This window comes from Ipomoea triloba, chromosome 14 (genome assembly GCF_003576645.1).
Source record: "Ipomoea triloba cultivar NCNSP0323 chromosome 14, ASM357664v1".
NCBI lineage: Eukaryota > Viridiplantae > Streptophyta > Magnoliopsida > Solanales > Convolvulaceae > Ipomoea > Ipomoea triloba.
This window is the reverse complement of record NC_044929.1, coordinates 7,240,816-7,265,462: the sequence shown is the minus strand read 5'-3', so window position 1 is coordinate 7,265,462 and position 24,647 is coordinate 7,240,816. Positions and strand designations below refer to the sequence as shown.

At 32.9% G+C, this 24,647-nt stretch overlaps 3 protein-coding genes and 1 long non-coding RNA gene across 5 annotated transcripts; 3 read left to right on the top strand and 1 right to left on the bottom strand.

Moving 5' to 3' along the window:
- Positions 1 to 80: 80 nt before the first annotated feature.
- Positions 81 to 2,862, bottom strand: LOC116005213. The gene is made up of 2 exons (XR_004094899.1): positions 2,801 to 2,862; positions 81 to 432 (listed from the first exon to the last, which is right to left on the bottom strand). It is a non-coding gene; the product is annotated as an uncharacterized LOC116005213 (long non-coding RNA).
- Positions 2,863 to 4,759: 1,897 nt separating this feature from the next.
- On the top strand, positions 4,760 to 7,736 carry LOC116003736 (zerumbone synthase-like). 2 transcript variants are annotated; one of them, XM_031243650.1, is made up of 3 exons: positions 4,760 to 5,000; positions 6,373 to 6,439; positions 6,787 to 7,736. In XM_031243650.1, the coding sequence occupies exons 2-3, from the start codon at positions 6,420 to 6,422 to the stop codon at positions 7,556 to 7,558; spliced, it is 792 nt and encodes a 263-aa protein (XP_031099510.1). In that variant the 5' UTR covers positions 4,760 to 5,000; positions 6,373 to 6,419; the 3' UTR covers positions 7,559 to 7,736. The 2 variants fall into 2 exon arrangements, with proteins under 2 accessions (XP_031099510.1, XP_031099511.1); XM_031243651.1 differs by lacking the exon at positions 4,760 to 5,000 and having other exon boundaries at positions 5,580 to 6,439.
- Positions 7,737 to 8,568: 832 nt separating this feature from the next.
- On the top strand, positions 8,569 to 11,768 carry LOC116003610. Its single transcript, XM_031243505.1, has 3 exons — positions 8,569 to 8,922; positions 9,432 to 9,614; positions 10,948 to 11,768. Exons 2-3 carry the CDS (start codon positions 9,453 to 9,455, stop codon positions 11,113 to 11,115), a joined length of 330 nt encoding a protein of 109 aa, XP_031099365.1. The 5' UTR covers positions 8,569 to 8,922; positions 9,432 to 9,452; the 3' UTR covers positions 11,116 to 11,768.
- Positions 11,769 to 16,704: 4,936 nt separating this feature from the next.
- Positions 16,705 to 18,934, top strand: LOC116003874. Its single transcript, XM_031243814.1, has 10 exons — positions 16,705 to 16,854; positions 16,957 to 17,030; positions 17,157 to 17,227; positions 17,313 to 17,409; positions 17,496 to 17,552; positions 17,706 to 17,807; positions 17,895 to 18,027; positions 18,180 to 18,353; positions 18,437 to 18,664; positions 18,749 to 18,934. The coding sequence occupies exons 1-10, from the start codon at positions 16,705 to 16,707 to the stop codon at positions 18,932 to 18,934; spliced, it is 1,272 nt and encodes a 423-aa protein (XP_031099674.1).
- Positions 18,935 to 24,647: the final 5,713 nt, after the last annotated feature.

The following is a 24,647-nucleotide window of genomic DNA, read 5'->3' as shown; positions in this document are numbered from 1 at the left end:
TATATATATATATATATATATATATATATATATATATATATATATATATATATATATATATAAAAGATGATATATATATATAAAGAAAATACATCTTGAACTTATGTATAAAAATCCTCAAGACTACTTGTAACACCCCAATTTTCAACTCTTACTTGTATTACAAAATCACTGCTAATGCGTCGCGGAAGCTTACATCTAACCAGCAGAAAACTGGGTGTTACCGCCACGCTTAGGTATCTCTCCTATACCTAAACATTAAGGCTAAACTTACAACCTCAAAATAACATCAAACTACAACATCAATATCAAACTTAATACATAAGGAAGTCCTCCTTCCAGAGTAACTATTCTAAGATAGAGTAGACCTCAACTTGTACTTCCCTTCTGTTCAGAGCTCGCTGGGCTACAGGGGTCCACACTAATCTGCAACTGATAAGAACACATTGAAGTGTAGTTAGCGCGACGGCTAAGTAAGGAAATCCAATGTCATTTAAAAGTAGACAAAGGTTTGAAAACACGCATAAGAGAGTTTTGTAACTATACCCATTTGATGAGATTTCACCTGAAAATAAGTTAACAATGAAGACTTGTACAAAAAGTGTTTAGTGAATCAACATTCACCTGTCTCTTACTTGAAATCCATCTACCTAGTTATACCCTTATATAAATTCCACTAACACTACATATATCCATTCTTAATACTATTATTATAATGGTACGAACCCATAGTCAACCATTTATGAATCAATCGATTCCTAGCACCATTCATATTAACATCCTTAATCTTACTCCTTATCATAAATTTCAGTCCATATTACAATCCAATTCTCATCGGTACTCCATAATCATACTCATCATCACAGTCATAATTATATAAGCATTTAAATAGTAATAACCAGCTTTTACCATAATAAAGTTAAAAATATTCCAATTAACACCACCATTTCCTTCTCATTTCCACCACCTCACCACAACCTAGTTATTCCAACTAGGGGAAGCAGATCTAGGACCTTTAGTGTGCACACCCCTTGTCGGGATTCCAAGCCCGCAGGTTAGTCACTAGCTCTAGTAACCCTGGATATGTTTCTACAAGGTTACTCAACGTGGTTAACACCAATCACTTCAGGGCCCATTGTTTGTGAATCCATTGTGAATGTTAAAAGGAATAGTCTCCAACTTCACACCATAATTTCATTTTATCACATTCTTTACTTTCTCACTTATGCACTTTAAACAGTATAAACATACTTTCGCATATATATATTGTAGCATCATCACCAACAATTATCATATCATGCTTCACATTTAATAATTACTATTAAACCATGAACCCCTCATTGCCACACACTTCATTATCACCATACGGTAATATGCATCCTCACCTATAATCGTCAATTAGCTCAACAACTTAGTGACATCACCATTATCAATAACATTATTCATTATTCCATCATCCTTATTTAACTCTATCCTTAGCAGTAATTTCACCACTAATAAATCATATAAACAGATCACTTCGACAACAATAATATTAACATCATCCCTAAGCTTCAAGCAACAACATCATCCATAACCCATAAGTAATTCATACTTAATAACTACTAATTACCTCCTCACTATACTTAATCCATATCTAACCCTTAACCTTAATTTCTTCATAATCCACCATCAATGACAACATTACAGTACCTTCAACACCACTAATTTATAATCTCATCCTCATTATTACTTCATCAAAATTTAATTATCATCACCCAATCATCAATATACTTAACATAATCAGTTCATCATTAATCCTTAATCATTCCCAAAATCAATAATATTTGCACTTAAACACCTCAACACAAAGCTCATAAATTCCTATTTCAACTATCACTAAGCATCCTTAATCATTATAAGTCCTTAATCAAACTAATTAGTCACCATAACCCATAATTTAGCAATATACTAATCACCATTAAGCTTAATAAACGCCACCATCATCAGTATCAAAATCGGTCCAACATCATCATGTTTATACTCCTAATAATCTCTTAGGATCCTTACCATTCCATCATCTAACATCAACAACAATCAAGCTTAGTTTGATCTCACGAACATCAAACAACCACATCATCTAAACATCAATAATCAATAATCAAGCTTACACCATTTAATCTTACTCTCGAACCTACTGGACTCCACTGGACGCGCAGTGGACGCGCGTCCAGGTCCGCGTCCAACACGTTCTGCCTATTCTGGACAGTAATTCAGCTTGGCGCAGTCCGAAAGATTGAGCCGGTAAAAATAGTTCCCGAACTCTTTTTCACTTGAAATTTTTATGGTAGAACCCCAACTCATAGTACTTGATGTCCATAAAAAGTTTTGGTCATTTTGGTTCGCGAATAAACACAGAAAATTCCATGTTTGCCCTTGGCAGTGTGCTGTCCAGAATTTTTCTCTCTGGACCAGTTTTGGAGAAAAATTCGAAAACCATACTTCCACTACTCCGATCATTATGAAATTTTATATGCGGGTTCTACACTTATAGAACTACATGTCTAAAAAAAATAGGATCAAAATACCTTACCAATTTTTCCCAATAAATCTCGGAAGTTACTGCCAGAATCTACCCTGATTTCCTTTCACTATTTTCACAAGTATAAGCCTATATGGACATAAATACAACATATACAAGCATATCCAAGCTATGAACATGTATACAAAAATATTCCCAAAGCTCCAAAACACCATGTTTCAACCAAATAATCAATTATCTAATTTCAAGTGACTAAACCAACTTAAGGGAATTCCTTACCTCAACCGGGTTACTAGTTCTCGTAGAAGGCTTTTGGAGTTGATTTCCCCAATTTCACCTTAAACCCTAGGATCAAAAGCACCACCATAACAAGAGATTTCAAGAAATTACTCTCAAATTCATGCTCTAGGAAGGAAAATAGAACTTTTTACCGAATAAAATCGAAGATTTACCGAACGTTCTTGAGAGATGTGAAGGAAATTAGCTATGGAAGCAATGGAGGAAGAAGATGATGAAGATGATCTCTTTCTCTCTCCTCTCCTCTTCATTTCGGCAAAAGCAAGGGAAAAAAGAAAAAAAATTGGCTTTTATACTACATCACAATCTTATGTGATAAGATTGGAAAAAAAAAATAATAAAATAATAAAATATCTTCCAACTTATCAGTTGGGGTCCAAACAGATAAAGTTTCGGTAGAAAATAATCCAGATAGAATAATTTCCGAAACTAAAAATTTATTCCAGACTAACCCTCAAAATTGGGCTAGGTTCGGTGCACCGCGAAATTTAGCGATGTACGATCAAAATAAATTTTCGCTGCTATGAGCTGATTTAATTAAATAGGAAATTCAAGAATAATAGTATGGTGTCTAAAAATCCATTTCCTATGACAAACGGGTCCGAATACTAGCTCTTAAAATTTTTACGGTTCGTGACCGGGACGTTCGATCGCAGCTTAATAACAACTATACTCACTTATAAAAATTCTTTTGAAATATCTGAAGATCATAACTTATGAATGTCAACGCCTTAGGATAAAATAATAATGTTAGGAAAATACGGGGTATTACACTACTGGAACTTAATTCGATATATATATCTTTAAAAAAAAGGAATTTATTTCAATATTAAATCACATATATATTTATGTTATGTTATTAAAAAATTATATTACAAATATATCACCAAATATATGACACCTAAAAAATTATATTACAAATATATCACCAAATATATGACACCAATTATATCATCAATTATTCAATCACCAAAATATATGACACCAATTATATCATCAATTATTCAATCACCAATTAATATTACACCAATTATATCATCAATTATTCAATCACCAATTAATATTATCATATTATATTACCTTTTTAACATTTTGATTAATTAATAAATCCAATTATTCAATCACCAGCATTTAACCATAATAATTTAATAATTAATAAATTAATTAATAAATAAAATAACTTAATTTACCAAATTATTAATGTACTGGATGAAGAATACATCTTGAACTTATGTATAAAAATCCTCAAGACTACTAAAACTTAATTCGATATACATATCTTTAAAAAAAAAAGAATTTATTTCAATATTAAATCACATATATATTTATGTTATGTTATTCAAAAATTATATTACAAATATATCACCAAATATATCACACCAATTATATCATCAATTATTCAATCACCAATTAATATTACCATATTATATTACCTTTTTAACATTTTGATTAATTAATAAATCCAATTATTCAATCACCAACATTTAACTATAATAATTTAATAATTAATTAATAAATTAATAAATAAATAAAATAACTTAATTTACCAAAATGCCACTAACTTTGGGCGGGAAACTTTAGGAGGATAATGGTTTTATATATATAGATAGATTTGTAGAATCTATTTATTTTTGAACTTTGAAGTTTAAAAAAAAAAAAAAAACACGAACTTCCATAGGCGGATTAGGATTGCATAAATCCTAGCCCGTGGGCTGACGCGTAACAACCCGCCAAAAATTAGGCCCACAGTAGGACAGACTTAATAGGATGGGCCGGCCCGCTTTGACAATATTTTTCAATTAATATGCGAAAATTAACAACAAATATAATTGAGATACAATTTTTTTTTTTACTCTTTATAATTTAGAAATAAAGTGTGTCATTTTTCAATTTTTTAAAAAATATTTATATGTTTCTTGTCACAACGCGAAATTCCTTCGTTCCAGGCCCCATGTTTCTTCCCGTTTCCCTGCAATGATGAATCGGCAATTAGAGGTAGCTCTACAATTCTAAAGAAGGAAACACATCTATTCTAAGCGCAAATTTTAGTAAAGAAGGATGGAGAAAACGATGAAAAAGATAAAGAAAAACTGAAAGCATTTTACTTCAGTCGGTTGACATCAATTTGAGCGCTTAAAACGGAACCGCGGAATTAGATGCCCTACCCATCGACCTCCCATCAGTAAGTTGTCTCTTGATTTTCTTTCTGCTCCAAAGATGTATTGAAACTGGGGAAAGAAGAGAAGAATAGTTTCTTTAAAGCTCTGAAATCATCAGAAAATGTTTTTTTTTTTTTTTTTTAAACTTTGTTTCTCATTTGTAAATTCTTTCTCCTTCTGTTGGGTACTAAGCAGCTCATACTATTTTTTTTTCTTTAAATTTAGGATTTCCTAGTAAGAAAAATTCTAAAGATCTGTTTTGAATGCCAGTTTCAGCTCTAATTTTCATCCTTTGAGCTCTATTCCTGTTTCCCCCAAGTAGTTAGTGACAAATTTTGAACTTCGGGTTCTGGGTCAGTTTTCTTTAGTTGATGATTCTGAAGTTGTAAAGTTGTCATTTTTATGCATGTAAGTTGTGTTAGACCCAAGATGATGTTATAATAATGCTTGACAAATATGTATGTATTGCTAAATTGCAAAGTTTCCATTTCTTTACCTCTGCCTTTTGTTGGTTATGGTTTTGTGAAATTCCCTTTTCTCAAATCTATCTCAGGTTGAATTTTTCACTCTCCTTTTTTTTTTTTTTTTTTTTTATAATTGTTGGTCCTTTTCTGATTGATTCTTTGATAAGACAAGAAACAATTATCAGGATTCACATTGTTCTAGTTGCCCTTATATTACTGTTTCTGCTTCTCTCATCATTAGAAGGGTCCTACCTAGTAAAATAGTTTAGAGGGTTTCTCCTTTAAAAAGCACATGACTTCAGTACCAGACTGGAAGTTTCTGTCATCACTAGTCAAGGATTGCTAGATTTAATGAAGTTTTTAACTTTGGTCAAATATGACTATACTGCCCCAAGTAGTGGTCTAGTGGATGAGCAGTTGCACTTGAAAATCTCTTTCAGTGGCAGGTGGGAATCTGAACCCCACCATAAACAATTTGGAGATGAGTTCTAGCAATTTGGTTTAGAGTTGGGGTTAGGTTCCTTATGTGCAGAAGGGTATAATTTGGTGTGGAGCTTGAAGCTAGGAAGGCGGGTTCATAGGGTCTAGGTGTTTGGCAAAGCTGGGAAACTTGTGTTAGGAATAAAAATAAAAATAAAAATAAAAATAAATAAATAATAATAAAAATGACTGTATGTACTATGTACATTTACCCTTTTCAATACTTATCTACTGATGGTAGGTCCCTTGGTGGATATTTTCCAATTTCCATACTGGTGTCACAACCATTATCTGTAAGGCTGATACTTTAGTAAAATATGTGAACATTACTGGCAGCTATCCTTAAACACAAAAACTACAAGCTACTTGACAATTGAATGCAACAACCACAGGAGCCAAGAGTAGTGTTTGTATTGGAGACTTACATGTAGTTCTTTGACTTTTAAATTAGATTTATAAAGGGAGGAAGTACTTGTAACCAAAAGAGATTAAAGATTAATGGCGACTGCTGCTAAGAGGTATGCATAATCCTAATTCAGTTTCTTCCATTTTAGGTGATTTTCTTGCTTCTGTTTTTTTTGGGTGACGAGGGAAACCCGTCGTCACTATCCGAGGGTGTGCATTGAATAACCCCGCCTTGTGACCCCATCCAGCAAAGGACTACAAGGAGATAAACCAGCCTAGCTTTCTCAAAGCTGATATGTTCAAACCCAGAAGGCTGCTCCTATTGGGAGTTGAACTTGTAACCTTGTGGTTACCAAGTCAATAGCCTGACTAACTTGGCTAGTTGTCCCGATTTTCCATCTTCTGTTTTCATACTGTACGGTGAACAGGTCTTCATATTTCATAGCTTGTTGGTTCATAGGTTGAAAGGAAAAGTAGCATTAATTACTGGTGGTGTTGGTGGAATCGGATCTAGGATCGCTCAGCTATTCTGTCAACATGGTGCCAAAGTCCTAATAGCCGACATCCGAGATGATCAAACCCAATCTATCTGCAAAGATTTGGGTCCTAGTAACGCTTCCTTTGTTCACTGTGATGTCACAAGCGAACCAGATGTCCAAAATGCTGTCAACAAAGCAGTCTCTATCCATGGAAGGCTTGATATAATGATCAACAATGCAGGCATCATGGGAGCCAACGTATCCGACATTCTTGACAGCGACATAACAGATTTCATCAACGTCTTTCGTGTTAATGTCACCGGTGCGTTTCTGGGAACGAAACACGCTGCTCGTGTGATGAAACCCGTGCAAAAGGGGAGCATAATAAACATGGCTAGTACTTCTGGTGTTGTTGCCGGGTCTACTCCACATGCTTATACGTGCTCAAAGCACGCCATCATTGGCCTGACTAAGAACACGGCCATAGACTTGGGCCGATACGGTGTCCGTGTGAACTGCGTTTCCCCTTATGCAGTTCCTACACGGATGGCAAGGGCCTTTCTGGGTTTGGCAGAGGATGACAAATTTGATGTGCATTCAAACCTTAAAGGTGTTGATTTGATGGCAGAGGATGTTGCAGAGGCTGTTCTTTATCTAGCAAGTGATGAGTCCAAGTATGTCAATGGCCACAATCTTGTTGTGGATGGTGGCTTCACCATTTCTAATTTAGCTTTAAATCTTTACGACCAATAAATATAAACAATAATACATATGTATTCAGAGAGCGTTTAGTAGCACCAAAAAAAAAAGAGAGCGTTTAGTTTTTTTTTTTTTTTTTGAAGATAAGAGAACGTTTACTATATGTTATGTTAAAAGTTTAAAACTAAAAGAAATTACAGAGGATGTAATATTATTTTGTGTGTTTAATGTATAATTACATGTATGTTTTAAGGCAATGAAGCAAAGAGTAAATTTTCGGTGTCTATTCTTTAGCAAATCATGGCGTCAACAAATGGTAGAGTTTTCACTTTTTTCATATATTCAGGCTAAAAGTTGAGCTTTTAAACTTTTAATTAAGAGATAATTTCACATGAGCTTACTATTATTTTTTGGACACTTTTAGTCATTCTTATGACTTTTCCTATTTTTAATAAGGATATTTTTGTTTTTTCATTTTTTATTAATTTTCGGTTTCAACTGGTTTAATTGGTTTAGGCTTTTAGGTAATCTCTTATTTTTAGTAACCATATTTTTCAAGTGATTTTTACCAACCTAACATTAATAATAATAATAATAATAATAATAATAATAATAATAAGTGGTGGCAGCAGCAACGACAATAATGTTGGTTGCAGTGGTTGTGGTGATAATAATAATAATAATAATTTAAAAATTAACATGAATAAATATAAGAGAGAAGATAAATATGTTTTTTTGAGACAAGAGATAAAGATAAATACAGAAAAATAAATAAATAAATAATCTGAAAAACATTTCCTACTAAATTTTTTTTTTTTTTTGAAAACTCCTACTAAAAATTTAGGAAGACATATTTTGTCAAATGAAACATTTTTTCAGTTAACTAGAATAAATATTTTTCTTAATTTTATTTTTCTTAAATAAGAAAAAATTTAAAAATAACTTTTAAAAATCATTTTTCATGTTTCTAAATAAAGAATTAACAATTCCTATATGTAAACATTTTAAATCAAACCTAAACCTAAATTTCGTATTAATTTGAGTGAATCTCATATGAATGGAGACGAGTCGGGTTCTATATCGAACCCGGAAGTTAATGGAGTGAAATTGAGAGGCAGCCCACCACCAAACAATCCCATTGCCTTCAATCTCAACAATTCTGCAATTGAAGTTAGGTCTGCACTTCTAAAGAAGGAAATCCAGCTATTCTAATCTGTCTCTCAAACAACATTTTTGAGCCCAAATTTTAGTAAAGAAGGAAGGACAAAACGAAGAAGAAGAAGAAGAAGAAAAACTGAAAACTTTGTAATAATCAGAAAGAGTCTGGAGCATTTTACTTCAATCGGTTGACATCAATTTGAGTGCTTAAATGGGACCGCGGAATTAGATGCCCTACCCGTCGACCCGACATACGATCAGTAAGTTGTGTCTTGATTTCCTTTCGGGTCTAAAGGTGGATTGATAGTTTCTTTAAAGCTCTGAAATCAATAGGAAATGTTTTTTTTTTTAATACTTCCTTTATCATTTGTAAACTATTTCCTTTCTGGTAGATACTAAGTAGCTTATACCACTGTCTTTAATTTAGGTTTTCTAGGAAGAGAAGTTTTGAAAGTCTGCTTTTAATGCCAATTTCAGCTGTAATTTTCATCCCTTGAGCTCTATTCCTGTTTCTCCTAATAGTTAGTGGCAATTTTTGAACTTAGGGTTCTGGGCCAGTTTTCTTTAGTTGCTTCTGAAGTTGTAAAGTTCTCCTTTTCATTCATGTAACTGTAAGTTCTGCTAGACCTGAGATGTTATAATATGCTTTACAAACATGTTTGTAGTGCTAATTTGTAAAGTTTCCATTGCTTGATGGCTATGATTTTGTGAATTTCCCTTTTCTCAAATCTTAGTCTCAGGATGAATTTTTCACTCATTATTTTGTCAGGTGGTGAGAGAGGAGATTGTAATGATGTCGAGACCGATGCTGCTTGTATTTCTGTTAATGGTACTCATTATTACATCTCAGTTTGAATGGAAACAGCAGCTAGTGAGTGATGTTGAACCAACTCCTAGTATGTCTCAGAAGCAGCAGCAGATTTCTCAGAGAGAAGAAGCTGTAAAAGAGAAGGTATCGTTGAACTGTGTCGGTTTATATTTATATTTCAGGGATCATTTGCAGCTTTGCACTTAGTTTTTCCACACTTTTGATTTCATTTTGTAAATTTTAGGATGTCATTTTAGTCTTTTAGGTGATATACTTGACAGGGCATAAAGTTAATTCTCCATACAAACCACTTCAACTCTCTGTAGGTGTGGTAAAATAGTTTACGTGTGTTCAAGCCCCAAGTTATCATCTATATACTGTTAAGTCCTATTGTTATTTGTTCTAGCTACAATCTAAGAAGATCTACATTCTCCTTTACGCCTTTCATGTGATATAGTGTGCTGGAATGATTGTAAGATATTTTAATAAACTATTTTTGCATCTACACTCAACATTACTTAATACTTTGACTCCGAACTAGAAAAGGGAAAGGGAAACTGGGAAAGGGAAGGTAGATGAGAAGCAGTGTATTATTAGGTAGGATATGTAGTACTTTGGTTACTTGATATAGAACACACGACGACTTTTCAGGCTTTTAGGATTCCTGATGCCACTTGGGGCTCAGACATGACATTTCATGGGGAACAATGGAAGATTGACCTTTAGCTTTTATTCTTGGGTTTTTGAAGTAATCTTGACCAAAAGGTGCCCACAGTTGTTGGTTAGCCCAATTATCCACCTGCATAAACCATTTCAGCGTTTCTTAAAGTCTTGAAGTGAGAGTAGTCAGAGTACAGTATGGAGTATCATAATCTCTCCCTTACCTAACATTCTTTTTAAGTATTGGCTGATTGGTAATGCAGGATTTTAGAGGGGCCTGCTACTGTACAATATTTGATTTAGCAATTCATTAGTACGTGTCTTACTCTTAAAGTTGCTGTTTTGTCTATCGTAAAACCAATCTTTCACACAACAGCCAGCAGGTCTAGAAGAGTGACTCTCCTGTGAGGAATGAGGATCCGTGCGACAGGTTGAGTCAATATGAAAATGTAATACTTATATTGAAAAATGTAATACTAATCAGAAATAAAATGTTTGGTACTTATAAGGAAAGTGTAATACTTTTGAGAGAAAATGTAATACTTATACTGAAAATGTATTACACTTTTCCTCAAAAGTATTACATTTTTCCTTCTAAGTAACAAACATTTTATTTCTCATTGATCTTAGTACAAGTATTACATTTTCATACTGGCCCGACCTTCTCACGGACAAGGATTTGTGAGACGATCTCACACAAGTTTTTGCCGGTCTTGAAGTATTTAGTTCTCCTAAAGCTTTCAGCTTATATACTTTTATACTACAACTTGCGGTTTAAGAATCAAACCTTCTGACAGATTTCTGATAAATGCTGCAGATTATCTTGTCACAGGAAAAGAACATTCAGAGACTGAACGAACTTGTGCGAAGTCTAAGAGAGCAGTTGCAGCAGTGCAGGAACAACAATGAGTCAATGAATGGTTCTCTTAACTCCCTAGCTGAGAACATTATTGAACTTGAACAGCAGCAAATTCTGATGGACTAAACCGTGTCATCACTCATCACAAGTTTGTCATCCCCAATTGTATGTGGCTATGTGCTATATAGGTTGGCATTTGTTTATCTGCTAACTTTTTTGGATCTAGCATCCCTTTTGAGTTTGAGAACTGATTTATGGCTATTACAGATATGCTTTTTTTTTGTTAACATATATTGTCAAATATTACTTCGGGGGAACCGGCTAGCCTCTTCATGGCTTTCTCTTGTCTGCTAATCTCTGAGATTTGCCTAGATGGCTTGACAGTTTACAGCTGAAGAAGCTATATAAGAGTTGGAGTACCAAGTAAGTGTCAGAAGTAAAACAGTTATTATAGGTGCATGATTATCATTCTGCAATACCAATGACGAATGCTTTGATTCTTGGTTGATAGCTTGAGGTACATTTTCTATTTGACAAGATGATATATATGTGTGTTTGTATATATATACATATACACACACACACACACACATTGTATTTTGTATGATCATGATGTAACTGAAAGGATTACAAACACTCCCCATTTGTACACCAAAATCATATTAGGATTATGATTTCTGATTCTTTTCACACATGTAATGTACCCATTTCACAACTCTATTTTGTCATTATTGTTTATTTCTTTTCACTATATTGAAGGAACGATTCCCATGGAACAATTTATATGATTTTTTATTAGCAATAAATTATATATTTTTTTAAATTTTTATACATATAATTTTGATTTAATAAATAATGCTGGTTGGCATTACCCTCATGTTTTTTTTGGCTAACATGATATGTTGTAAACTAACTCTGATTAATTCAAACCAAGTTATTGACGGGTATTTTTGGACCATTTTTTTCATAGTATTACTTGATCCGCTCACAAGGTTAGATTTTGTTTAGGCTGTATTTGGGAATCCAAAAAATGATTTCTGAAAATCATTTTTCGTGTTTCTAGTGTTTGGATGCACTTAGAAAATTTAGTCAATGGAAAACATTTCGCGTAACATTTTTCGTTGACGGTGAAAAATCAGTCCATTTTGGTGTAAAATGACTTCCAACAAATTTTGACGAAAATTCATTTTTCAAACCAAGCTACATCGACGGACAAAGAGTAGCGGCTTTTAACCAATGCTTCCTCATTTTCAGCGGCTGGTTTCTGTCGGAAACCATTTTTTTAAAATTAAATTTTTAAATAAATAATACTCTGTACTATTTAAAATATTATTATAAATATTTTTATATTTTAAATAAAATAATTAAAATGTTTAATTATACAATTCTACTCATTTTCTAGAAAATGAATTAAAAAGTTTTTTAGAATGCAACCAAACACTAGAAAAGAAAATGTTTTTAAAAAATGACTCATTTTTCGTACTTTACCCTTGAAGAAAATTGGCTTGGGTCATTCTCACTCATACCTCAAATCTACTCTAAGTTTTCATTGTCATCCAGATATGTTGGGAGTAGTTTAGTATATTATGTGCACTCATGTAATAGTCCACACCTTTTTATCTAAAACATGATTCTCATATGAACACACATATATACATTCTTAGGATCAGGTGCGAAGGAGCGTCTAGGTGAAAGATGCAGATAAATCTTAATCGTTGATTCATTCAATATATGCACTGAAAGGCACAACAATATGTAATGCAAGACAAAAACTATTAAGCAATTATTGAAAAGATTAAATTCAATATATGATCATCAACACAAATCATAAACGATCACTAATCATAAGTTAGCAATACAAGATCCAAGATTCAACTCAAATTAGTAATTATTGATTTATTCAAGATCAACTGTTCTTTTTAAAAATCTGACACCTATGATCTTAAAAAACATGTACTGGAGTGCACAATAATATGCACTAGAAGGCAACAATGTGCACTGAAAGACGCAAAGATGTAAAACAATTATTAAAAAGACTAAATTCAATACATGATCTTTATACACAAATCATAAGCGATCACAAATCATAAACGAGCAATAAAAGATTCAACTCAAATTAATAATTAGTCCAAAATTGTGCACTAGAAAGTACAACAATGTGCACTGCAAGACACAACAATGTGTATTAGAAGGCAATAATGTGCACTACAAGGCAAGCAATATGCACTCGCTCTAGAAGAGATCAGACAACAATGCGACTCGAAATTAAAAAAAAAAATGTGCACAAGAAGGAAAAAAAATGCACCGAAAGACAAAAAAAAATTATCTTACATAAAATTATCATAATGCCACCGCGAATATTTTTTTTTTTTAATAATTATCTTTATTTTAGACCCTTGATCTGAATCGGATCAATGTGAGACTAATCTTCACTTTTTTACATGAATTTAATCAAACTGAAACTAAACTTTACCTAAGCAACTCAACTTGTTTGCACCTATTGTGAAATATAATATTATTTGTGCAATAATCATAAATGATTATTATACATGAAATTAATCAATTTCTTGTATAAAAGTAACGTTCAATGGAGAAATCGATAGAATATTTTATGTACTTCGACGATTCTCATATGAAATTTTAAATTTATTATGGAGTAAATCATAAAGAGCTACCAAGGATCTTGTGGTCCAGTGGCATCAAACCCTTCTCTCCGTCCGTACAGATACCCTTACAGGGTCTTTCTCTCCGTCCGTTTAACGGTCCGTGGTCCACCCACGTTCGCTCCGGGAGGCACGGGAGCTGGCCCAAGGGGAATCGTCACTTACGGGAATTGGACCTGGGTTCTCCCGAAATTCCTCCCCACAAAGAGAGCTCACTTGCCACTTGAGCTACCCCATTGGGTTACAGATACTGCATTGTAATAGAGTTAGTAGTATTCAAAAAAAAAATCATAAGGAGCTCTTTTTGTGTCAGCAAATTATACCGTGCACCACGTACGTAAACGGCGTCGTTTTGAGCATTGTAAATTAATCGTCCATTTTTTTGGAAATCACGTTTCCCGTTTCGGCCGGTCTCTGTATTTATGTTAATATTCTGTGTATTCTAGGTAATCGTTCTGTGTATTCCAAGCAATCATTCTGTGTATTCTAGGCAACCGTTCTGTGTATTAAGCAATCATTCTGTGTATTCTAGGCAACCGTTCTGTGTATTCATGAATCATTCTGTGTATTCTAGGCAACCGTTCTGTGTATTCATGTTAGTAACACATGTTGTGATGTGTTTGTTCTGTGTATTCATGTTAGTAACACATGTTGTGATGTGTTTGTACATTCGAATGTTTAGAAGGATGAGTTCTGTGTATTTTGTGTCAATATTCTATGTATTAATGTTATTAACATAGGTTGTGATCAGGACCGGCCCTGGGCATGTTTGCCCAGGGCCCTTGCAAATTTGGGGGCCCCAATTATAGAACGAACATATATTTTTACATATACTATACAACAGGCATAGTATATGTATGTATGTGTATATATATATATATATATATATATATATATATATATATATATATATATATATATTTTGCAATTGGGGGCTCAATTGTAAAAAAAAATTATATATTTATGGGCAAATTATTGTGTGCGTCATGGTCTACATAATTGTGTGGATCATAAATATAAGGTACATTTTAATATACTAAAAATACATTATTAATTGCTATTTTTTTCCGGTTTAGTCGCTTAATTGCTTTCCTTTTCTGAGTTTAGTGGCTTATTTGAGTTCGATGGCTTAATTGCTAATTTCCAAATAGTTTAATGGCTCATTTGTACCTTTTCTACCCTTAAATACAAGGGCATTTTGGTAAATTTAATTCTAAGTGTTAAGTTTTTTTTCTTTTTTGATCCTAGATTCACGTGTTACTCCACTTTTAGTTCTTTTCTCTCTCTCTCTCTCTCTCTCTTTTCTTTTTACAAAACATTCACATTGGTCCTAGCATTATTGTAGCATGACCTTTTTGGTCCTCAGTCAATATACGTTTAAATGATATTAAAAATGATGTTATTAATGACTCAAAATCCTCGTGATTTCTTCATGGTAATAAAGCTATTATCAATACATAAGTCTGCAAATCCCAAAAAAAAAAAAGTGCAATTGAAAAAATGAGTTAATATTAGCCAAGATCCTCCGAGTGTAGTGACACAACCACGTTTTGTCCTAAACTTTCAATTTAATCATCCGTGATCCTTCAACTTTCAAATTTAACCACTAGTGGTCCTTTCATTAATTTGAGTAAGGACAAAGTTAGGACTAATGATGGTTAAAATTTTGAAAGTTGAAGGACCATGAATGGTTAGTTTGAAATTGAAGGACTATGGGTGGTTAATTTGAAAATTTTGGACTAAACGTGGCGGTGTCATTATACTCGGAGGACTCCACTTGGTATTAACTCTGAAAAAATCACAAGTTTACTTCATGACAAACCGTAAGTCTAGTGCATAAGTCTACTTCATAAAAATTAACAAGACTTGTGGTTCTATTACCAAGAAGAAAAAATGAGGATTTTGAGTGGTTAATAACGTTGTTTTTAATGTCGTTTAAACATATTTGCTACCAAAGACCTTGTGGTCTAGCGGCACCCTGTTTACACTCTCACATGGAAGGGAGTGGGTTTGAGCCGCAGTGGAATGGATCACTCATTCTTCCATTGGGGATAGGTGGTAAGGTCATGATCCGCAGCACATAGCTGGAAGTCTGCCTAACCCTTCGCTCCGAGGGACTATAGATCGGAAAGCGCCCTCTAAACCACCCCATTCATCCAAAAGAGAAGGGAAGGGGCCTATGTATTTGCATGACCTCTGCAGATTTAATCCTATCTACACCCGGAGCCACTCCCCTATTTAATCCTATCTACACCCTAACATAGGGGCCGGAGGGACGGTAAACTCGGCCAAAATATGACACCCGAAGGGCCCGGCACGCACAATCCTATCTTATCCGAGTCCGAGTTTATCCCTTGCACTTTGGACAGCCGTCCATAGCATCATATGGAGGACCCCCTTTCGAGGTTCAAAAAGAGTACGGTACATAGGAGGTTGGTCTTTCTCAACGTGGTGTATAGCACGAAAACTCTTTCGATACAAGCCACACCTAGGGTTGGTGTGGTCACATGAAAGAACCAAATGAATCCTTTCTTCTCTTCTTTATCTTTCCCCCTCGGAAAAGATAAAGTACGACATTTGTTGACGCAAATACTAAAATGCTAAAATATTAAATCATATAGTATTAAATCCTATATATAAAAAAGCAAGATGTTTTTGGCCAAAATTTTTTGCTCCAATTCCCGCTCAAAACATCCGACGTCGTTTCATAAAATGCGATTAGTTAAAGGTCATTGTTTAATAATATCTGTTAAAGCTTATTTATGTTTACACGGCTGATTTAAAATGGAGACTCTTCGATTCTATCATTTATTTGTATAAAAGATTGTGTCCATTACGTTTCCGATCATATTCATTAATGAGCATATACTCATTCGACTCTTATATGCGACTTCTTAGTTATCGGAGCGTTTGCATTTATGGGTTTAATCCAATTACAATCATTAATAGGACTCTAAATCTTTGGCTATAAAAGGATTCTAATCTCAGATGATTCACGACACTGGAATTATAAATCAAGCGAAACACCTTCACTGCAAAGTAGACTACTAGAATGGCCCCTATGTACATCTTGGCAACTCAGATTTCTCCAATGAGAACGACGTGCGCATTGAAGTTGAGATGCATACGTACTTACGAGGTTCGGGAACGGAGGTCCAGTGAAGTTGTGAAGTGTCGTGAGTGTGTCTTCCATGATATTGAGGTAAAGATTTAACCTGTAAAAATGTAGTTCTATATATGTTAGCTTTGATATACAGCAAATTTATATTATAGTAGTGTGATTCTTTTATTTTTCTCATTGTAGGGTAATGTGTTACATGCTCACATACCACGCGAGCATGTGGTTAAATTTCAAAACCAGTTCGTGGAAGGAAAAGTGTATTGTCTTAAAAATTTTCTTGTGGTTACTAATTTCTATACTTATAAGACAAGCACCAACAAATTTATGGTGAAATTTAACTACTCTATCATTGTCAAACAATACAAGAATATAAATTTTCCTAGGCATATGTTTCGTCTCAAAAGCTTTAAAGATTTGAAAGCTGCTGACCAGGTTGATGAAAAGGAACTCATTGGTAAGTAATGAAATCTGATTTCTATACTAATAATTTTTACAAGATACATTTATCTAAATGCTATGTATACATTCAATCTTTGAAGATGTCATTGGAAGGGTTGTTGAAATTTATTCACCTATAGAAAAGGTGATTGGTGGAAGACCTTCTAGGTTAATTGATTTCCTAATAGAGGATGCCAAGTAAGTTATACACCTTACATTTTATTGGTTTTAATTTTTTCCTAAGGTTTGTGTTTTTTCACACTATTTTCTTTTTACAATTACAGTGGTGATGAAATGAAGTGCACTGTTTGGGACGACCATGTGGATAAGGTCGACTCTTGGTATAAAAAAAGTGTGAATCTTCATGTGATTGTTTTAATGCAATTCTGTAGGGTAAAAAGTTGTTACAATAGTAAGTACCCAAAAAAGCTTGTGTTTATCACTTACTGTTTACTAATTAATTTTACTATGGTGCAATATGTATGCTAAATCAGTTTATTTTTAAAAGCTGGGGAAACTAAAATCTCAAGCTCCTACGATGCAACTCAAATATTTATCAATGAAGACATTCCTGAAATCCATGAATTTAGGGAGAGGTAAAAGATAAATCCTAAACTCTGGTTAGAAGACTCGTAACCACCTAAGCTCTAAGAATTAGTAATTTCAGATTTTTCCTATTATAGAATATGTGGTGAGAAGACTCCATTGCGTAGTATTTGTTCTATGACAAGCCTGTCTACTGCAAATACTCTTGACACATTCAACATTAGTTCTATGATTATGAGTACCATTACTGATGTCTATGACAAGAAACAGGTATATTCCTTATGCTAATATGATAAAACATAATACTTGTACTGCTTTTAATTTTATTTTTTTATATAGTACGGTGACTACTGGGTTGTTGCCAAGATAGTGGGGATAGAAGGTGGTAAGGTTGCAGCAAAAAATTGACCTTAAATACTAAGGGCTTATACGACTACTACAAGTGTAATAGGACATGGGCTGAAGGAACCTTAAGATATAGGATTAAGGTGAGGGTTGTTGATATGAATGGTAATGCACCATTCCTAATCTGGGACCGTGAGTGCAGGGAGTTGATAGGTATGTCGACTGCAGATCTGAGAGATAAATATCCACAGGTATGTCACTTTTACCTATTAAATGTCCCTACGTAACCAAGTATAAACAATTTTATTCAATTTATCTACTTTCTAACTTATAGGATAACCAACTACTACCCAATGAGATTTTGTCCTTGTGTTCCATGACACTAATCTGGAAGATTGATGTGAGGAAAGAACAGTTTGATAACCTTCATAATGCATTTGCTGTTATGAAGATAATTAATGACACCAAATTGATTGATTCATACTGTCCGGAATTACTTGACAACTTTGACAATGATCCAACTTCTAAGCTTGAATCAAATGACTGCTTTGAATCAGATGAGGTAAAACTGGCTTACATTTACCTTATATCAACCTATTTTTTGTAACATGTGCTGTATTAATATTAATACAACTATTTTTAGCAGGAATTTCTTTCTAAAGGTGAGGCTGAAAGTCCACTAGCTATTAATGCAACTGGAAAGGATGTTGTGGACCTAGACTCTGGAGTGGTTAAGCGCTGTCTTTTAGATGAATTTTCATCCACCAAGAACACAGCAAAGAAAATGCTTTTGGAGGTCAAGCTGGAGAAGACAACTGAGGATACCGTTTAATTGTTAAAGACACTTTGATTCATGTTATAAATGTTTTTTGGACAATGTGGTAGTCATTTCTGTATGGTACTATTATGACACATTTATGTTGTGTTTTTTTCTTATTTGGCAGTGGGCAAAACTAAAACTGGACCATGCTACCTTATAAAATGTTATGAGCACTATCTTTTGCAACATGCATATCTCTGTTCTAACCCCTCTGTTTTGTTTAGTTTTTACTTTTTACTATGTTTAAAATACAGGTAAAGAAAAGAGCACAGTATAAACACCTAAAGCACTGCATAGCCACAAAATATTTATGGTGAGCATTTATTTACACTACTATCAGAGACTAAGTGTTTATTATCCACTAAGCATTCCTAAAATTAATTTTGCAGGTCAACAAGGAAGAAAAAAAAACCACATTTGTCAACCTATGTCAGAGACTAACAGTTAGATACAATTTTAAGCATTTTTTACCTGATATATTCAGATGTATTTAGATTACAATAGGCTTAGGCTTTAGTTAATTACATAGGTTTTTTCATTGGCTTATGTAATTACAAAAATCCTGAATAATACAGATTATTACTCAAATCTCATTCAACTCATAGCAAATTGATTTAAACCAAAGCAAATTAAAACACAGTCAAATATCTCTCATGTGCCAAGAACTATGGAAACAACTCATAGCAAATAACTTTAAACCAAAGCAAATTAAAACACAATCAAATATCTCTCATGTACCAAGGACTGTGGAAACAACTCATAGCAAATAACTTTAAACCAAAGCATATTAAAACACAGACAAATATAACTTCAAACTATAGCAGAATTAAGAATACTAACCTTGAAAGCCTTATATTCCAACAAATCCAAATTCAATATGCATGTCACTGTAAACAGAATCATCAACAATCTTAGAATATAAAGTAATAAAAAATATATCAAGTGGTTGTTACTTAGTAACTTACATGTTAAACCTACTTGAGATCTAAGAAAACTAACTGTCAAATACTTAGACTCCAACATTATAACATTAATCCACTAACAATTAAGATATGCAAGACAGTATTTGTTGAGTTATAACCTTTCGATTACACTTTTTTGTAACCTATATTAGAAAACCTGTTAACAAAACAATTTTATTAATAGGATGTGCTGCCATGTAGACTTCTATCAAGCTGTTTATCCACACATGAGGGAAATAAAACTGAACTTAGCAAATATTCATTTTTTACTTCTATCAACAAATAAAAGTGAACTTATGAGCTATTCATTTTTTTTTACTAATATCAACATTATTAACAAAACAAACTATTACAAACTAAAAATGAAGTGATTACTAAATTTTGTAAAAATATCAACTTTGTCATCGATAGGAACACATCTTTACATGTTGCTGAGAAATAATCACTTATATGAAATGCAGAACCGATTCTTTAATAAATTCATTTCATATACAATCTAAAATTAAGCTAAGTACATCGCAAAATTACAGAAATAAGATTGATGATCATATTACATATGTTTGAAATCATGAATCTTCTCAGCTACAATTTGAAATGGAGTTTAAAACGACTTGACCTTCCACTGAACCTGTGTTAGCCAAATATTTTGCATACAAGTAACTATTAAAGATGAGTCATTAAATAGGATTAACATTTAAACACTGTATCATAATTTTTATTACTCTCAGCATTGATACATGATTCTTTTAGTTTTTGAAAGATGTGAAGACATCATTTACAAACTGTTGAGTACCCAATATGAGAGATGTAAAGCCCATTAATTCAAGAAAAACTTTAACTCTCAGTTACTGTGAACTATATAAGGACATAAATAAACAACAAAAATTTTGCTTGATCATTACAACCATTCTGCTCTGCAAACTAAATCTTGCCAACCAATGAAGCAATTATCGAGTTCAACAATCATTGGTACCAAGAGGAAGCTACCATCATCATCTACCAAAGGTTAGTAAACATTGTTCATTACATAAATATAAACATTCTGTAGTACACCCAATGATATTTAACATTACAGAAAACTAAATTTATTTAACTTATTAGATAATCTAAAATTAATACTGCTTTTATGTGTAAACTACTGTCACTGAATTCAATCTTAGCATATCACAAAATGATTATAAAAAAATCTTCATTAAAAATTAAAGGACACTTAGCTTTCATTATAATGCTGAGCCTTTGTTCAGATAGCCTGATTAGAGTTACAGAGCCCCTCAATTTAACAGATCTGTAGACGGTTCTTCCATGCATCTATTAGTTCGTAAAATACCTACTATATAGGGCAAGTATATCACTGTTAGCTCACAGGTATAATACACACAAATCAACTAAAAGGAAAACTAACAATCAAAAAGCACTACTTTAAACCCATATAAAATGCGAAAGAACTAAAGATTCAAAACAGAAATTGGAAAGACGGAATGAAAACTTAGCTCGCTGTATCTCTTCAATTCGTCCTTCGATCTTGCTTCTTAGGCCGCAAATTTCAGAATATTCATTCATCAGAAAAACCCTAAGTACGAAAGTGGAGTTCGATTTCTGAACAAATCGACAAAAACCCCCAAATTTCGGACTTCATCATACATCAACAACGATTTTGATGGAAAAAAATAGAAGTACTGTAACTCCAATTGGTCGACAATCGTTTTCAATTTCTCGGACAAAAATGTGGTCGGAGAAGGGGGTGTTTTCCCCGATAGGGGCTAATTTTAACCTTGGATCCAACAATGTCGTGCATGGGTATTGGACACCAGAAAGGGTAAAGTGACATTCCGGAGTCCATCTTTCCCTTGTGTGAAATTCAAACTCCTTTTCACTGTTTTTGTTTTTGGGCGCTTTGAGTTGTTTTGTTTTTTTGGGACTTTGACTTTGAGTTTTTTTTTTTTTTTTTGACTTTGAGTTTTTAATTATTAATTAGATATGATTATGGAAAGATTTTTTTTTTGTTGTGCATTATTGAAATGAATCGAGAACCATGAAAATAATGATTAGACATGATTAATTATTAATTAATATTGATTTTGAATATATTTATAATTATGGATAGATGATTAATAATTTAGTAACTTATTTAAAAAGATAAAAAATTATTAAATAATAATAATGATAAACATAAATTGATGAAAACTTCATTCGGTGTTATTTAAATGGTTATGTTCACCATACAGATTGTCACGAATGTAATATTTAACCGACCACGGATAAATATTTTCAACATGATAGTTACTAATAACCAACATTTGTATAACATTGTCTGCTACATTGAATAAGATCACATCATCTGTTCGTGCTATTTGAAAATGCGACGTAATTTCTTCCCACTGTTCGGTGAACCATACCGGTTGAAAATTGATTTCAATTTTTCTATGTCCTACTATAATTTTAAGAGGCTCACTGAACACGTCTGCGATACTAAGGAATCGAGATAATCTCGTAGGCTACAAATGTGAAAAAAAAAATTACTGAAATAAAGATAATGTTGAAAGAAGTATAAGGTACAATGTATAATGTTACTTACCGCAGATCGTGTAGACAATTTAACATAGAGAGAATGCCATGCATTTATTTGATTAAATGAAAAAGATGGTGGTAGAGCGGACATTGCGTTGACCCGTATTTGTCTAGCACAAAATGAAAAATATGAGTTAATATTTGTAGTAAAATATATAATTTATATATGATAATTTATTACGTGATGATACCGCTCTCACAAAGACGGGAAGTTAAGTATTGGCCCTGACGATTGCGCTTCCCTTTTTTTATTGCCGTTGGCGGAGTAGAGAAATGTTTCAAAAGTAAAAAAGCCAATATGTCTAAATACAACAACATCTCCAAGATTTAAACCATGATCCGTCATGAAATCAGAAGCTCTGGTAGTGAAGCACATGTTTTCAAGGGATACTTCTATTCCGTATGTGGGGGCATGAAGCAAAATCGCGCTTGTTGTTAAATGTTGCATTAAATGTCGATGCATGTAATTTGGAATTTTCTACATCGCAATTATAAAAAAGTGTATAAGAAATAATATCCATAAATATTTGATAAAATTAAAGCAATTAATGTAACAAATACATAGATATAATTATCATTGTTATCTGTGATGTAATTGTAATTGAAAACCATGTAATAGTGCATGTAGTAACATCAGGCAAATGTCTTTGGGCACAAGCTTTAAAAAAATAAAAACCATATGAGGATAAATGTAGTTACAAAAGAAAAATAAATGCAAAATGTGGAAAACTATAAGGATAGCTTACGTGATTGGTAATTAATAGCCTGTAAACGAATTAGAATATCTTGAGCATATCGTTCAGCATCCTCGTATTCTTCAAACAACATAGCTTCTGGCACTGTTGTACCTAACATTTTCAAATAATTTATCCAAGACGGAGCTGGAGAACATACATATTGATGTTCTATTGTATGCCTTACAGTTGCAAACAATATTTTTCTTCCGACTATGGTTATTACAAAATAACAGTGTGTTTGATAACCTTGATTATCAAGAATGAAGTCTTTCTTAAAACTTACAAAAATTGCCATTGTAATGTCTAAATATGAAGAACACTTGGTATGAATTTGTTGAAGGTAGAAAAGTGCAAATAAATGAAGTTTGCGAATAAATGAAAGATAGGAAGGAAATGATGAAGTTCGTAGCTTTTATAGTGAGATTTGGAGTATTTTTAGAACAAAAATAACACATGTGGGTCAATCTTTATTTAAGTCCTTCACGGAAAGTCTAACTCTTAGTCAGACTTTATTTAAGTCCGTGAAGGACTTAATTTTTTATTTTTTTTTTGTTAGAGGGTAAGATGGACTACATCAGTCCATCTTACTCTTTACTTTATTTTATTTAAGTCCGTGTCAGTGAAGGACTTAAGTCCGTGTCAACGGTCGCAGTCAAATGTTCAAGAAGAGCAACAACTGCAGCAGCCAAGGAGGCCTACAAGACAACGCCGTCCACCGCTTTGTGGAACCGGATCCCGACACCAAAGGTAAAACATTGTATATGAATTGTCTATGCTTTTATATTGTGCAATTAACTAATGCTAATTTTTATTTAGGCACGGATAAAGTCAACAGCCGATGGTGATTGTCTACATTCCTCGACTACATTAGCACTATCACCTCGAATTTATATATGTTTTCTATTATGTACTATATGATAGTTGCTAACGAATTATTAAATTTGACTACGAGACCACATTCTGGAACTTCAAATCAAACGTGCAATTGTGTTGTGCTAATTTCTGAATTAATTAATGCGCTTTATTATTAAGTTCTGTATTATTTAATTTGTTTACATAGTTTGTTATTGTTATTGGATCCTGTGAGTTTGGACTTTACAATTTCTATCAAACCGCATAGGATTTAGACCACAAGTTAATAACGTTGTCGGATGCATGCACATAATATTGGAAATAGATAAGGTTTTTCGACGTGTACATGAAAACTATTTATAAAAATGTTAACAACGTGACGCGGTGATTTGCAATTTGTTATTTAGTAAATAAGAAATAAAATTTCTTTTTAATATTCCCTTTTTTTAAATACCATTTTGTTTTCCAATTTTCCTATATATAAATTACATAATATACTTAATTATATATATATATATATATATATATATAAGTTTTAATTTAATAATTATGTTGATTTGATTTGTAATTATTAATATAAATATCTATAATTAAAATAAGGATTGA